At 35.4% G+C, this 15,677-nt stretch overlaps 1 protein-coding gene across 5 annotated transcripts in view; it reads left to right on the top strand.

Annotated features, from left to right (window-relative positions):
* Positions 1 to 15,457, top strand: part of CLINT1 (clathrin interactor 1) — a 63,355-nt gene extending 47,898 nt beyond the window's left edge. The window contains exons 9-12 of one of the 5 annotated variants that reach the window (XM_029216660.1): positions 5,552 to 5,626; positions 9,400 to 9,692; positions 11,559 to 11,763; positions 12,985 to 15,457. In XM_029216660.1, coding sequence (XP_029072493.1) covers positions 5,552 to 5,626; positions 9,400 to 9,692; positions 11,559 to 11,763; positions 12,985 to 13,331 — 920 coding nt within the window. In that variant the 3' untranslated portion in view covers positions 13,332 to 15,457. The remainder of the gene's footprint in view (positions 1 to 5,551; positions 5,627 to 9,399; positions 9,693 to 11,558; positions 11,764 to 12,984) is intronic. The other 4 variants (XM_029216663.1, XM_029216664.1, XM_029216661.1 and 1 more) reach the window with 4 other exon arrangements.
* Positions 15,458 to 15,677: the final 220 nt, after the last annotated feature.

Here is a 15,677-nt window from a genome sequence, read left to right as displayed (position 1 = left end):
TTACGGTCACTCTTTTTTTTTAATTAATTTTTTTTTTTTTTTTTTGGCTGCGTTGGGTCTTCGTTGCTGCGCGCGGGCTTTCTCTTGTTGCCGCGAGCGGGGGCTGCTCTTTGTTGAGGTGTGCGGGCTTCTCATTGCGTTCTCGTTAAGGTGGCTTCTCTTGTTGTGGGGCACACGGACTCTGGACGTGCGGGCTTTAGTAGTTGTGGCACAGGGCTCAGTAGTTGTGGCACAGGGCTCAGTAGTTGTGGCTCGTGGGCTCTAGAGCGCAGGCTCAGTAGTTGTGGCACATGAGCTTAGTTGCTCCGTGGCATGTGGGATCCTTCTGGACCAGGGCTCGAACCCGTGTCCCCTGCATTGGCAGGAGAATTCTTAACCACTGTGCCACCAGGGAAGTCCCCATAATTATTTTTTAAAGTTCACTCCTATTTGAAACAGTTTAACCACTTTGTGTAGAACCCCCTCCAATCAGTAAGATGAATTTCATTACTATGAATTTCTATTTAAATATTTTAGTAGTAATATATTTTAAATTGAATTCAGCAGTGGAAAAAAAAATTGGATGTTAAATCTTTAGCACCTACATGTAAGAAAGTCTAAGACTCTACCATATTAGCATTGCTATTTGGTATGCCATTTGGGTGTCATTTCCCATATGTGCCTATATTTATAATACTGCTGTCATGCAAGTAATATGGACATGAACTGTAAACCTAAGCAGATACAGCTTCTGTACCATTCACCAGATAAATGTCTCCTTGGAGAAAATGCTCAGATTTTCTTTTTTTATGTGTTATTTCATCCTTCTTGTTAGCATCTTCAGAAGTATATGTGGTAAAATCATTGTGGAATATCAACCAAGTTTAAAAGTACACATGTGAAACCCATTCATCAAAATTTTCTTGAGACTCTGATGATAAATGTCCCACTCTGGTGATGTTCTTTTAAAATCTGTACTCAAATGATATTTTGGTGACATTTATACATAGTATGTTTCTAAGTAAACATTTTTTAAATGAATAATAATGTATTTAGAAAATAAGCCAGTTACAAATATAATGCCAAGAACCATTCCATTTCATTTTTAGTATATCTTCAGAGTTTTCGTTGTCTCCTTTTGTCCCTTTTGTAATTAAGGAATTTAGGTCTTGATTAACATACTACTACGTAAGTTGTTTCTAGTACAATGAATGAGGTTGAAGAGAAAATATAAAGACTTTACAAGGCTTGCAATATCTTCTGAATTTTTGGTTGTTAAAAAATATCTTTTAAGATTAACGTATATAAAATCCAAAATGTTCATTACATTTACATTTGAACCTGTTGCCTTGTACTCCATTATCACTAAAGTTAGTTGAGGATATTTACATGGATGTGAACCACCTTGTTATAGCCAAGTTACTGGTTATTACAACCCAACTTACATTTAGAATTTTCATGGGCGTTGTCTCTAGTTTAACCTAAGTTTACTAAGAATAAAATGTTTTACCATATTATGTTTTCACTAATATAAAAGTAGTGTGTGCTCATTTTAGAAATTTTATGGAAAAAAAGTAATTCACCATAACTTAGGTGCATAAAGTTAACTATTAATAATTTTGGTGAATAGTCTTTCTTTAAACATTTTCTATATAATCAGTCAATATATTTATTTAAGCATTTATTTATTTATTTATTTTTCACAACTCACACACACACTGTACTTTATTTTTACAAGAGATAAATAAACTGACACCAAGCATTGTAAATTAAGCATTTATTATGTTGCAAATCTTTTTCAGGCTTCTAGATAAAGATTTTATTGTTATTATATTTTTTTGTAAACTCTTTTTCATCTAAAATCTCATGACCATTTCCTTATTATAGTTGGTATTTTACAGACCTTTTAATTGCTTTATAATCTTAACATTGTGTAAATATGCTGTAATTTACTTGACCAGTCAGCCTCTTATTTTTTGGACATTAGGTTTTGATTTGTTTCCAAACTTCTCTCTGTTATAAAGTAGTGAAGTAGCATCTTTCAAAATCTTCCATTTTGGTAAGGAGAAAATAATATTTCATTCTATTTTGCATGTGTTTGATGACTGACTTTGAAACTTTTCATGGTTTTATACTGCTAGTTGTAACTTGTCTATTCATGTCCTTTGTCCTTTTTTTTAAATTGGGGTTGTTTATCCTTATCGATTTTTTAAAAACTTATTTATATTAGTTCTTCATCATATGTTTACAATTTTTGGCATTTCTATTAATTTTGTATTTATTAGAACTCCTTGTGCAAAAGTTTTCATAACGTAATCTAGATTAAATTCTTCGTTAAAGAATATTTCCATTTATAGTTAAAGCACTGTCTAGTTCAACTATATTTTTCCTGTTCACAATGTTGCTTTGGAAAATACATGTTCCCAGCTGGTAATTGTAAATAACCTCCTTGCTTCCCTGAAAAGGCAGATGGAAATGGTTCATTTATAATGACACCTCTTGTGGGAATCTTGAAGGGTAGCTCTTATTGTGAAATTTAGCAGTCTTCCACATGCAGCAATTTTTGGTAGACTCTTATTTAAATTCCCTTAGATAGAAGTTATCTGGGAAAAAATGCTTAAGTATAGAAAATGTCTGTTAAATTTAAGGCATTGGTATGAATAACATCATGCATATAGGTTTGGATAGTCCCTCCTAGGAGGGAGAAACTTTTCCTAATTGAAATAAGAGATTTTTAATTTCTGAGATAGTTTCCAAAGTTGAGGATCACATTATGTAAAACACAGTAGAAGTATAGTCTGTGGCACTTCAGAAGATGGAGAAAAGTTAAATCCTTTTCAAGGAAAGGTGGCTTCTATTTGTTAAATTCTTAGGTGTGTTTCCACTCTTTTACCTCCAGTGTTCTTAAATTAGTCATGTTTGAAATTAAACTCCCTGTAGTGTGGATGGAAAGAATAATATTTGCTATAGACAAGTTATGAACGTAGTATAATTTTAGCTTAGGTGTTAGAATGTAGAGCAATAGAATAACAAAATAATTATTTGAAATGTTAAATTCAGGATAGGACAAAAATAAAATATGTCACCCAGTTTGAAGATGTGATTCACAGTATTCAGTGCTATACTCCACAGCATGAATTTTCTTTGTAGCCCAGACTGGATAAGGTTTGAAAATTCCGAACTCATTTGGCATAATAAATTACATATTGATGTTTATTCACTGCTTGGATGAAGAAAATGAAAATAATCCCCTATTTTCAAATCCCTTAATGTTATAATAAAAGATGAACTATCATTCTGTTACCTAACAGTATACGTTGATCAATATTTTTAACATGAAGGAATATTACAGAAGACATACTTACGAATATTAAGCAGCAACTGTTCACACCATTGATTTCCCTGCTAGATTTTATTAATATATGTGCTTGTTTATATAGTTTAAAAATATAGCTCATTGATCTTTTGTACCTATTGTCACATTTATTATGACATATGTACCTTTAAAGAAGAGAAAAATCACTGTGATATTTTCCTTTGGATAAAGCAAAAGCAGACATATGAGCTGTAGTTGTTGCTAGGAGTAGAGAACCTTGGCCTTGGTGGAAGTTAGTTCACGGTGAGTGAGTATACATGTGAATATGTGCATCTGTAATGAGGTGAAGGAATAAGGAATTTGTTAGGCCTGCTGATAGTTGACTACAGTAAATGTGCCTTAAAAAGAAATACCAAGTTCACCTGTGTCAGAAACTGATTTGTTCCTTTTATTACTGCTGGCTATTTATTAAGAAGGGGAGATGGTTCTAGTTTAATTAACCCAGTTGAGTGTAGCAGATGGGACAGAATGTCTTGCAGCGATAAGACAATTCAGAAATGGCACCAGATGTTGGAAGCTGTCCCTGGTGGTATTTGAGTGCAGCCCAGATGTTCCAGTCCCACCTGGCTAGTTTCTAAGCACTGCAGGCTAAGCAGCTGTGATGTAACCTATATAATGTTCACATAACAGTAAAAGCACAATAATTGAACTGCCGCTCTAAATTTCTAAGGTTGTGACTCTTAAGAGGTGAAATCTTTAAGGACAAAAATAAGGACAACTATTTAAGGTTTTAGATCCTTTGACTATTGCTGTTTCATTGATAACTGAATTGAGGAGAAGTGGAATATAAAATTTAACAATGTTACTGTTCAAATTATAGATAAAAGTAAATATTCGTACCTATTTAGTGTTTACAAATGAAAATTTGTATGAGAATGTGATGTTATGCATGCAGATTGATCTGCAGCCTTATGATTTGAATCTCACCCCTTTAAAAACACCAGTCTGGAAGTAGCAAAAAGCTACTGGTTTTTTTTTCAAGGATTAAAAATGGAAGTGTTTTGCAAATATTTGCAAGTAAACAATAGGAAAAAATTGTCCACCTAAATCATTGCATTCATTTTTCTTCCTATAGCTATTAAAACTGATTACTATGCAGATCAACTTAAAGGGTTTTTTGGGTTTTTTTTTTCCCCTTTTATTTAAATAAAAGTCAAACTGCAGAAAATTTGTCACATTTTCTTTGTCTCTCTCTAGTTCTTTTTTGGTTTTGTTTATTTATTGTGCACCGTTTGAGAGAATTGCAAACATCATAACATTTTGCCCCTAAAATACTTCAGCGTATATCTCCTTACAACAAGGACATTCTCCTTCACAATCATAATATAATTATCATATTTGGGGAATTTAACAGTGAAACAGTACCGTTGTATAATAGACCATATTCATATTTCCCTGGTGTCTCAATTACGTCATTTCAGTATAGCACTTACTTAAATATCCAGAGTCCAGTCAAGGATCACCCATTTCATTTACTTGCCATGTTTCTTTAGGCTTCTTTAGTCTGGAGTGGTCCTGGTCTTTTTCTTTTATGATGACATTTTCTGAAGAGTCTTGACAGCTGTTTTGCAGAATGTCCCTCAATTTGTATTTGTCTGATTCATTCTTCATGACTGGAGTCAGGTTAAATATTTTTGGGAAGAATTTGGATGATGATTTCTTTTTTAGTCTCTTTATATTAGAAGACCCATGAGTGCTATTTTGTCCGATTGTTAGTGACATTAAGTTTGAGCACTTGTTTAAGGTGGTATCTATCTGATTTCTGCACTGTAAAAGTAGCTTAATCTCTTTTTATTTGTAATTAATCTGTGGAGTGATGATTTGATTACCCAGCAACATTTTACCCAGGTTTTAGCATCCACTGAAGATTCTTATAAAGAGCATAATTGGCCAGATAAACTACATGCCTATATTATGTTCGTGAAATGTGAGTAAGGGGTAACTGTAACCACAGTTGTAGTATCTATTATATTACTAGTTACAGAAATGAGAGATACTGTAAGAGAGTCTGTCCTGTGGTAGCTTAAAGGGAACATGGTGACATGAAAAGCTGGATCAACTAACTAGCTGTTTATGATGGGTCTTGGGGCTCTAGTATTGGGTATTTTTTGAGTGCAGTGCTAAAATGGCTTCCTAAAAGTGCTATCAGTTGTGCTGTGGCTCTGACAGTTTTTTTTCCTCATACTTAATTTCTAGGAGGATCAGCTGATTTATTTGGAGGCTTTGCTGACTTTGGCTCAGCCGCTGCATCAAGCAATTTCCCTTCCCAAGGTACGATATGATTTGATTGGCCAGAAATCTAGGGGCAGTGGAAATGTTAACCAAAGCAAAACAACCCTTCACCACCCCACCCCCATCTGCTGCTTTTGGCCATTTTCTACTTGTAGTAGTATTTATAATTCCCAATTCCCAAAGAATTTATTCACAAAGGTACTTTATTGGGCCAGTATCCTAAATGTGCCAGACGAATTAATCTGGTTGCAGACTACTCAGGTACACCTAAATAAAATTGCCCTCACTCATAAGTGACTCTTGTTTTATTTTTTGGGGCGGGGGGGGCAGGGAGTAGGTGCGTAGGGAGTGTGAATAAGTATAAATCTCATTTTAGCAGCAAGAATATTATGGTTTATGTTTAGCTTATATGATTTTCTTGAATGAAATTCAGGGACATTGGAGTTGGGCAGACCATCTTACCAAAATTCATTTCTTTATAATTTAGATATCTTAAAAGAATTTCTATGAAAAATAACTGAACTTCATTTTGGCATATCCTTAAATGTGAGCAGTTGAACCTCAGGCAAAAAAGAATTCCTCATTCCATGTTAAATTAGAAATTTTAAAATACTCTAGATTTGTTGTGATCATTTCACAATATTTGTAAAGATCAAATCATTATGTTGTCCACCTGAAACTAATATAATGTTATGTGTCAGTTAACACCCTCACTTTTTTTAAAATGGCAAAAAAAAAAAAGCTAACGTCCAAGCAGAATATGGGCTTAAACATAATGGACTGAGGTGAAGGGCTTGTATTTTTCCCCCTTATTATTAATATTTTTATCTTACTACCTCTGCCATATACTTTGGTAGCTATTTAACTTTATGAAAGCCTCTGAGCCTCCACCTTTCTAAAATTGGGAATAATGCTACTTGTCATGGTTCTTTATAAGGATAGAATAACGTCTGTAGAGACGTGTAGAATAGGGTCTGAGTTCATTATTAAGTGTCTTTTAGGTTGTAAAGGGGTTGGTTCTAATGTTTTTTTCCATAAAATTTGGTCAGTCTGAAGTTTGAGAGATAATATAAAAAATTTAGCTATAAAAATCAAACATGAGGTGAGGCAAGGAGGAAATATTTAACTGAATTAGTTTTATTCATTTCAAGTAGAGTCATCTATCCCCATTAATTGGATTAAAATTTATATTTAGTACTGTCTAGTTTAGGTTAGTGAGGATTTAGGAAGAAAGACGCATAGGTTTTAATGTGATTTGGGTTATTTGGACCACTTGTGTAAATTCCAAGTATTTCCCAGAAACCAGGATTGTGGAGTAATGAACTGCTTCATTTTAGAAGTGTGGTTATACCTTGTAAGGGTTAATACCTTGCTATAGGCAAATCAAAGTGGAAAATGAACATTGCCCTAATTTTACAGACTGCCTGTGTAATTCTCAAAGTTTTTATGTATATAAAGTTGCCTACTATGCAAATAATTCAAATATGTTAATGTTGCTAAGTGATAACATCTCTTCATCTTATGTGATTAACATAACCTGATCACCATTACGCAAGGGGCTGAAACTGTTGCAACAATGATTAATGATTGCTGAACAATGTATGCCTCACTAGAAATCTCTTCCTCACATGATTAATCATCTCAGATAAAGTTTTCAGATGGGGCAACACATTTTGCCCCAGTTTCCATTCTTATTCTGTTTTCTAGATCAAGCAGATAGAAAATCAGCATAAAGTTTACCTTTATCCAGCAGTCTTCCTTAAATTAGTTTAAATTGTTTAATACATAGAACTAATTGTAAAACTCTTAATTCAGTCTTTTTTGTAAAGAAGATCAAAGACATATTTTAGCAAAACCCGGAAGTAATGAATATCAGCCCAGTTCTTATATTAAATTGTTGGTAGAACTTGGGGTTTCTAAGTGAATTATTTTCTCTTTTGAGGGTGCTTACATTACAAAATGGTAATAGAACATATAATTTTAAAGACTTAATGTTATTGTTCTCTTGATATTTAGCATAATGAGACACAATATCATAGTGGGTGGTTACCTTTTAGGCTAGACAAAATGTATTTCCTAGTTGTAAGTGAACATGTAGTGCAAAGAAATTAACTTGAGCTACATACTGTTCGCTTTCAGATGACAGTTTATACGTAGCTCTTTCTTCACCTTTGCTTTTTACAACTTCCATTAATTCATATTTATCTGTTTGTCCCTTTCTTAAAGCAAGGTTTGTTTACTTAGTATAGCCTAGTTTAAAAAAATTTTTTTGCAAGTATCACTTGCCTTTATATTTATTGTGTTCCAAATAGTATTATGTATGCAGAATTTATAGAAGCTTGACTTATACTTTTATATGGCATACCTAAAGGAAAGAAAGTGTGATGCTTTGCCTCTCCTCTGTCTTTTCACGATTAATCCAAAGTAACAATAAACCTCAAATGGCACTTACTATATATTAAGTTATTCAGTCTTCGCAACTTAGATTTTTTAAAAAGTATGGCACGGGGGACTTCTCTGGCAGTCTAGTGGGTAAGACTCTGTGCTTCCACTGCAGGGGCATGGGTTCGATCCCTGGTTGGGGAACTAAGATCCCGCATGCCTCACGGTGGGGCCACATAAATAAATAAAAGCTCTCCTTTAAATAAAATAAAAATACAAAGGCACAGAGAAGGTTAAGTAAGGTCACACAGCCAGTAAAATACAAAATCCGTTCTCTTAAATATTTCAGTCTATTAATTAACCTATTAATTTTTTTTTTTTTCGCGGTACACGGGCCTCTCACTGCCATGGCCTCTCCCGTTGCGGAGCACAGGCTCCGGACACGCAGGCTTAGCGGCCATGGCTCAGGGGCCCAGCCGCTCCACGGCATGTGGGATCTTCCCGGACCGGGACACGAACCCACGTCCCGCACATCTGCAGGCAGACTCCCAACCACTGCGCCACCAGGGAAGCCCTAATCTATTAATTTTTATATTATTAAATGCATTAAATCTTTTCTATGCATTAAATCTTAAACTTGTTATAATTATACTTTGAAGCATAGTGATAGTTTTGTTTCTCTTTTTAAATATTAGCATGAGTTCCCCTCTTAAGACTATACCCCGCTTTTTACTTAAATAGATTGAACAGTCCCATTTGAAGTAAACAGTGTACTAAGGTTATATATTATGGCTCTCTGTAGCCTTTGTGTTGTCAGTGGAAGCATGGCCAAATGGGTGAGAACTTCTTACAGAAATTTAGTAATCCTAGTCTTAATTTTATTGAGTTTTTGGGTTTTTCTTTTTAATGAATTTGGGGTTTTATTTACATGAGATGGTATAAATCATAGTCTGATTTCTCTTTGAACCTTTCCAAATAATGATTGAACAAAATGAGCTGAACTGTCTGATTTTACTGAGTTACTCCTTGCATGAGGATTCTGGATCTCCCAGCAAAGAGTTTAACCAGTTTAGAGGTTTTTTTCTTGTTTTTTGGGGATCTCAGGGTAGTTCATATTTGTTTAGCTAGAAACTTATTTGATATGCAAACTTAGGTTGAAGGAAAGCTTTAGTTTCTGTAATTTCTTTGTGTCACCTCAGACCTGCCAATGCCAAGAGATGGATTTTACTTTATATGTGGAAGTTTTTTTTCTTTGCCACCTTGTTAACACTGGTGGAATATTCATGAGAAAGAATAATGTCCAGATGGAGATGGTACCTGCAGATGTTAATCTGGATGGACACAGATCAGCTCTAATTTGTTTCACTTGGAAGACTGTCATATGCGTTCTGTGCATTTCAGAAACTTTCTTACCCTTTTTTCTTTCTCAGTAACAGCAGCAAGTGGGAATGGAGACTTTGGTGACTGGAGTGCCTTCAACCAAGCCCCGTCAGGCCCTGTTGCTGCCAGTGGTGAGCTCTTCAGCAGTGCCTCACAGCCAGCTGTAGAGCTTGTCAGTAGCTCACAACCAGCTTTAGGCCCACCTCCAGCTGCCTCAAATTCTTCAGACCTATTTGATCTTATGGGCTCATCGCAGGCAACAATGACATCTTCCCAGAGTATGAATTTCTCTATGATGAGCACTAATACTGTAGGTCTGGGTTTGCCCATGTCAAGATCACAGGTAAGTTGTCTGCCTCCCTTGGAAATTGTGATTCATAATCTTTGAGATGCTCTAACTAGCTAATGGCAGATTAGCATAAAACAGAAAAATAAGCAAGTGACACATAGATTACTTTTGTACATTGCGTTTACCTTGTGTCCCTACCCTGGAATAGTCATTTGGGTTCTCCAGGGCAAGGCCTTCTCACTCATCTTGCTGTCCATGCAAAGCCAAGTGTGATGCCTTGCACAGAGGAGGCATTTGTTGAAAATTTATTGAACTAATAAACAAATTGGAATTTAATAGTTTAAAAAATTGTTTTTAAGATTAAGGAATAGAGGAGTTCCCTGGTGGCCCATTGGTTAAGACTCTGCGTTTCCACTGCAGGGCATGTGGGTTCGATTCCTGGTTCGGGAACCAAGATCCCGTGTGCCGTGCAGCACGGCCTAAAAATAAAAAATTAAAGACATTAAGAACAAGAAAAGAGGGGCTTCCCTGGTGGCGCAGCGGTTGAGAGTCCGCCTGCCGATGCAGGAGACACGGGTTCGTGCCCCTGTCCGGGAAGATACCACATGCCACGGAGCGGCTGGGCCCGTGAGCCATGGCCGCTGAGCCTGTGCGTCCGGAGCCTGTGCTTCGCAACGGGAGAGGCCACAACAGTGAGAGGCCCGCGTACCACAAAAAAAAAAAAAAAAAAAAAAAAAGAACGAGAAGAAGAAGGAATAGAGATATATTGCTAATATAGAAAATTATTCTCTAAAATAATGAATGTTCTTCCCTATTCTGGACCTGCTCTACATTATATAATGTTTATATAGGCTCTTCTTTCAACTCTTATTTTCATAAAGGAAAATAACTAAACAGGAACTTTTAAATTCACTTTTTAAAATTAAATCTAAATTACCTAATACTAGCTTAGAATTCAAACAAGTGCAGAATATATGTGTCTGAGCTGTATCAGGAACTTGCTATTTTTGACTCAGGCTATTCTGAATATTTGTTTATGATGCTAATTATTCATTTTAATATGTAGAATCTCCTATTTTGGGTGTTAGGATGAAGGAAGAGAAGAAAGAAGCAGAAAGGTGACTGATCTGTATAACAGATATTAGACCTAACATTAAGAAAAAGGACATGAAAGCCATACCAGTACCATTAAATTGAACTGCAGTTCACTGTTTCTTTCATATGGTCTAAGCATAAAGCCAATCTACTAATTTTCAATCTTAATTGCAACTGTGTTGTGAGTCTTTGCATTGGTCCATTTTAAATTATCCTTCCTATTTGTATTTATTTCCCTTTTTCTGTCCTTGTTACAATTATTCTGGTAGTAACTACCAGGCACCTCTGCTGCTTTTTCCTGAATTTCTCCTTTCTTCTGTATTGGTCCATACTGTACCAAATTCCACTAGTGTTGCTTGCTTTAGGCAATAGAAATATACACGGAGCAGGGATATGTCTGTCAGGTTATGTGGAATATAATTTGCTGTTTTGATGGTTTTGTTTTTTTAACATGAGAAATCATACCCCGAATTCCATTTTGTACGAATAAATTTCCACTTGTATATTTCCTTAAAGTTGTACTAACCCGAAGTTAATAGTTGCCCCAGGATTGTGGCTTCTAGACTTGGGGTGATGGGAGGATAACTGTTAGTGTACATATGTTTTTTCCCCACCCCAAACATGATTTGGACTTCAGAGGAATATTATGGGAAGCTGGTGATTCAGGATATTGAAGACCTTAATGTAGAACATTTGTTGTTCTTATTGGTTTCAAGAGTTTATTACAAAGTCTAGTATATATTTGGAGTTACTATGATTAAATTGCCGTCTGGTAATCTTTATAGAGCAGATGCTTAATTTTTAGAGCATTTTTCTATTTTCCAGCCTTTGCAAAATGTTAGCACAGTGCTGCAGAAGCCTAATCCTCTCTATAATCAGAATACAGATATGGTCCAGAAGTCAGTCAGCAAAACCCTGCCTTCTACTTGGTCTGACCCCAGCGTAAACATCAGCCTAGACAACTTACTACCTGGTATGCAGCCTTCCAAACCCCAGCAGCCATCACTCAATACAATGATTCAACAACAGAGTAAGTTACTGCAAGACATCCCATTTCTTTGTGTATTTGTAGTCCTTTGCCCTTATGCCAGGACTACTTCAAGCCATGAAATAAAACTGTACTGAAAGCAACTGTGTATTCACTTAATTTAACACTTAACTGTGTTTTCACATAATACCTGGTATCCCTCTTGGCACATTGAATTGCTTTGTATTCTGCTCTTGACATGTTAACATTTATTGTATGGTGGTGAGTTTTGGGAGCCTGATCACTAAAATAAAAGTATTTGTTGAGAAAAAATTTTTAATATAGGCAGATATGTCAAGAAACAAAAATCATCTGAACTCCATAATCCAGGGATAATCACCATTAATTCATGTTTCTTCATAGTCCATCTTTTCTAACCACATTTTTAATACTTGAGATCATTCTGTCTATATTTTGTTTCTTGCAGTTCATATTCAACATTATTGTTTTTTCTGTGTTGAATATTCTTAAAGAAAGCAAGCGTGGGGCTTCCCTGGTGGCACAGTGATGGAGAGTCCGCCTGCCGATGCAGGGGACGCGGGTTCGTGCCCCGGTCTGGGAAGATCCCACATGCCGCGGAGCGGCTAGGCCCGTGAGCCATGGTCGCTGAGCCTGCGCGTCCGGAGCCTGTGCTCCGCAACGGGAGAGGCCGCAACAGTGAGAGGCCTGCGTACCGCAGGAAAAAAAAAAAAAAAGAAAGAAAGCGTGATTTTTGGATCTTTATAGTTATCCATCATATTAGTGTGCATTTCCTCTCTTGCTGGTTATTTCAGTTGTTTCCAGCTTTTTTCCTATTATAAATAACTCCATGGTCTTGTATAAATCTTTTTACTTGTGATTTTTTCCCTTAATATAACGTTCTAAAAATAGAGCGAGTCAAAGGATATAAACTTTTTAAGGTTTTTGATACACAGTAGCTCTTGACAACTTGTTAGGTTGGATTCAGTAATAGATTTTATAGGAATGGTTTTAAAGTGCCTGATGTTTTCTGCCAGCCCACTCTTACTGTTTCTACATCTTGGGGAAATCAGAGCTAACAGCCACTGAATATTTCTCAAGAGTAAACAATACAAGTTAATTGACTTCTCTTATAAAAAAATCACTACAAAGTAATTTTATTGGAGCTTACAAGTATTGATGGTCAGGAAGATTGTATTATTTTTCTGCTCTGTGAATCTAAGAATTCAGTGTGATAAAGTTCTTTTGTCTCTTTTCTGCTGTTAGATATGCAACAGCCTATGAATGTGATGACCCAAAGTTTCGGAGCTGTAAACCTCAGTTCTCCATCGAACATGCTTCCTGTCCGGCCCCAAACTAACCCTCTGATGGGGGGACCCATGCCTATGAGCATGCCCAGTTTGATGACTGGCACCATGGGAATGGCCCCTCTTGGAAATAGTCCAATGATGAACCAGAGCATGATGGGCATGAACATGAACATAGGGATGTCAACTGCTGGGATGGGCCTGACAGGCACAATGGGAATGGGCATGCCCAACTTAGCCATGACTTCTGGAACTGTGCAACCCAAGCAAGATGCCTTTGCAAATTTCGCCAACTTTAGCAAGTAAGAGATTGTAAAGGAGCAGATTGAATGAAGGATTTTTAGTGGTGCAGATAGGTGATGTTGGGATGGAAAATGCTAGTCAACTCCCCTTTCTTTCATCAATTAATTAAAATAAACCTACATTAAGAACCAAAAAGGTTGTTTTATAAAAGCAAAATATCTAGTATTTCAGATGGCCAGGCAAGGGCGCTTCAGATGAGGCAGTCAGAATCATTTTTCCCAGTGAGACTAGACCACAAATGGGGCAGTGAGACCACTGAAAGCCTTTATAAATTGAGGAGCCCATTTTAATATCATAATATGTGGGAATACTAGAATAGGGCTGAATAAATGTGTTTGAATCTCTAATTTTATACTTTTCTTTTCCTGAAGAACTTGATTTTTCTGTCCCTGAATTGCCTTGTCACAATTGGGTCTGTTCCTTTTACTACCACTCTTGAGTCCATATATGAAATCATTAAAGTTGGATGATCAGTTTTTTATAAAAATATATATTTTTGTCCAAAAAAGGCATACATATGTGATTATGGCTAAATCAAAGGTAACTGGAATGTATATACTTTTGCTAATGTTCCAGCAATACTGCTATTATACTATCCAAATTTTTATTGTAACAAAACCTCTTTAAGCAATTGGTGATAGCTATGGGACTTTTCCCATTTCTTCTGCTATAATTATCCTGTGCAGAACTCGGAAAAATATTTTTTTCAGGACTGCTCTATGGTTTCCTTTAAAAGAAAAGAAAAAAAAACCCTCCAGTATTTTTATTTGTTCTTAGCAGTCATTATTTACACTTTGCAGTGATAACTTGGCAAGGCTTCCTTCTGTGTTTATCCCTGTAGCCACCATATAATAGTCAGGAACAGTCAAAAAGAAAAATATTTTTTTTTTTTGGTGTCTTCAAAAAATTTTTGAAAAGGGTAAAAATCCATTAAGACCTTAAATATAAATGTTAGAACTCAACAATGTTGGCTTTTAGATTTTTATACAGTATTGTTTTGGTTTTGAGTGTATATAATATGGCATTAGCAATATGGTTCCAATAGAGAGGAGTTAAATATATATATTATTAAAGGAGACCTGTAGCAGTCAAAGATTTTATTGATTTAATGGCAAATAAAGGAAATTAATTAAATTGTTTTCCTGCTGTAATTCTGCATTAAGGTCACATGAAAATCATGATTCTAGAGTTTGGAATGCAAAATTGTTTCACCCTTAAGCTGCGAATATTTTTTAAAAGAAATACTATAATATAGGCATCAAATTATTACCTCCCCACTTTGTGTTGAAATTTTTTTTATTGATAAAACTTTGTTTCCATTGTATTCATAATATAGTTCTGTTATACATAACATTAAAATGTTCATTAAAATCAATGTTGAACTGCTTTTTCTTTCATTATGTTAGACATTAGAGACCGTTTGGGGAAGAAATAATTATAATTTGGGCAAAGTAATTTTTATAAATAATTTAAAATTATTTAATGACTTCTCTATTCCTTCCTATCAGACTGCTGTTAGGAATTAAAAATGAAGCAGCAAAGATATCCTGACCTGCTCCATTCTTGCTAATGTTCCATCTACAACATTTCTAATTAGGCAGAAATTCATGTTCTTCAGCTAAGTGGTAATGAAAAGTGATTCATTTGCTGAATAAGAGATGAGAGAGAGTGTAATTAGCTGACTGTGGTTTTTAATCTTTCAACAATTCAGTGTGTTTAAATTAGTTTCAAAGAATAGGAGCTTTCAAGTGTTGTTACTTCAGAGCAATCAAGCCAGGCTCTGGTGGCAGCTTGGAGAATATCTTCACTGATATTTAAAACCCGCAATCTTAAATGAATTTTTTCTTTAAATTGAGAAGTATGGCATCACCTTTTCGAATATGTGTGGTTCTTAAAGGAAATAAATATTTTGTTTCTAAGCTTTTGTGTTTAAAATTTCTTTCCAATAAAACTGATTTATTTCTAAAGCATTTTCTTTACTACTATGCCTTCTTCCAATGTTGTATTCTGAAGACAGAAGGGAACCCCTACCTTAGTTATTACTGTACCTCAACATACAGTCTGCTGTCTTACCAGTGTTTTTTGTCTCAGAGCCCTTGAAAGAAGAAAACAAGAATTGCCTCATTGGGGTTCCATTCAATTTAATGACTTGTCTCTGAAGGGGTTATTAAGTGATACCTAAAGAAAGGTCTGTATACCCCACAATAGTTTGGAGCTGGCAAGAAAATACTCTTCTTTAATAGTCTTTTGGGCTCCCTTTTGCCCATCCTGTACCTCTTTCCTTTTTCAATAGCTTCTCTGTTGTATCTGTTTTTCATTTTGCCTACTATTTTGTGGAGAGAAGGAATT

The sequence above is a fragment of the Monodon monoceros genome, unplaced genomic scaffold, assembly GCF_005190385.1.
Source record: "Monodon monoceros isolate NGI ecotype Baffin Bay Population unplaced genomic scaffold, NGI_Narwhal_1 Super_Scaffold_12, whole genome shotgun sequence".
Lineage (NCBI taxonomy): Eukaryota > Metazoa > Chordata > Mammalia > Artiodactyla > Monodontidae > Monodon > Monodon monoceros.
Note: the sequence above shows the minus strand (reverse complement) of the source record. Positions and strands in the feature narration are given on the sequence as shown.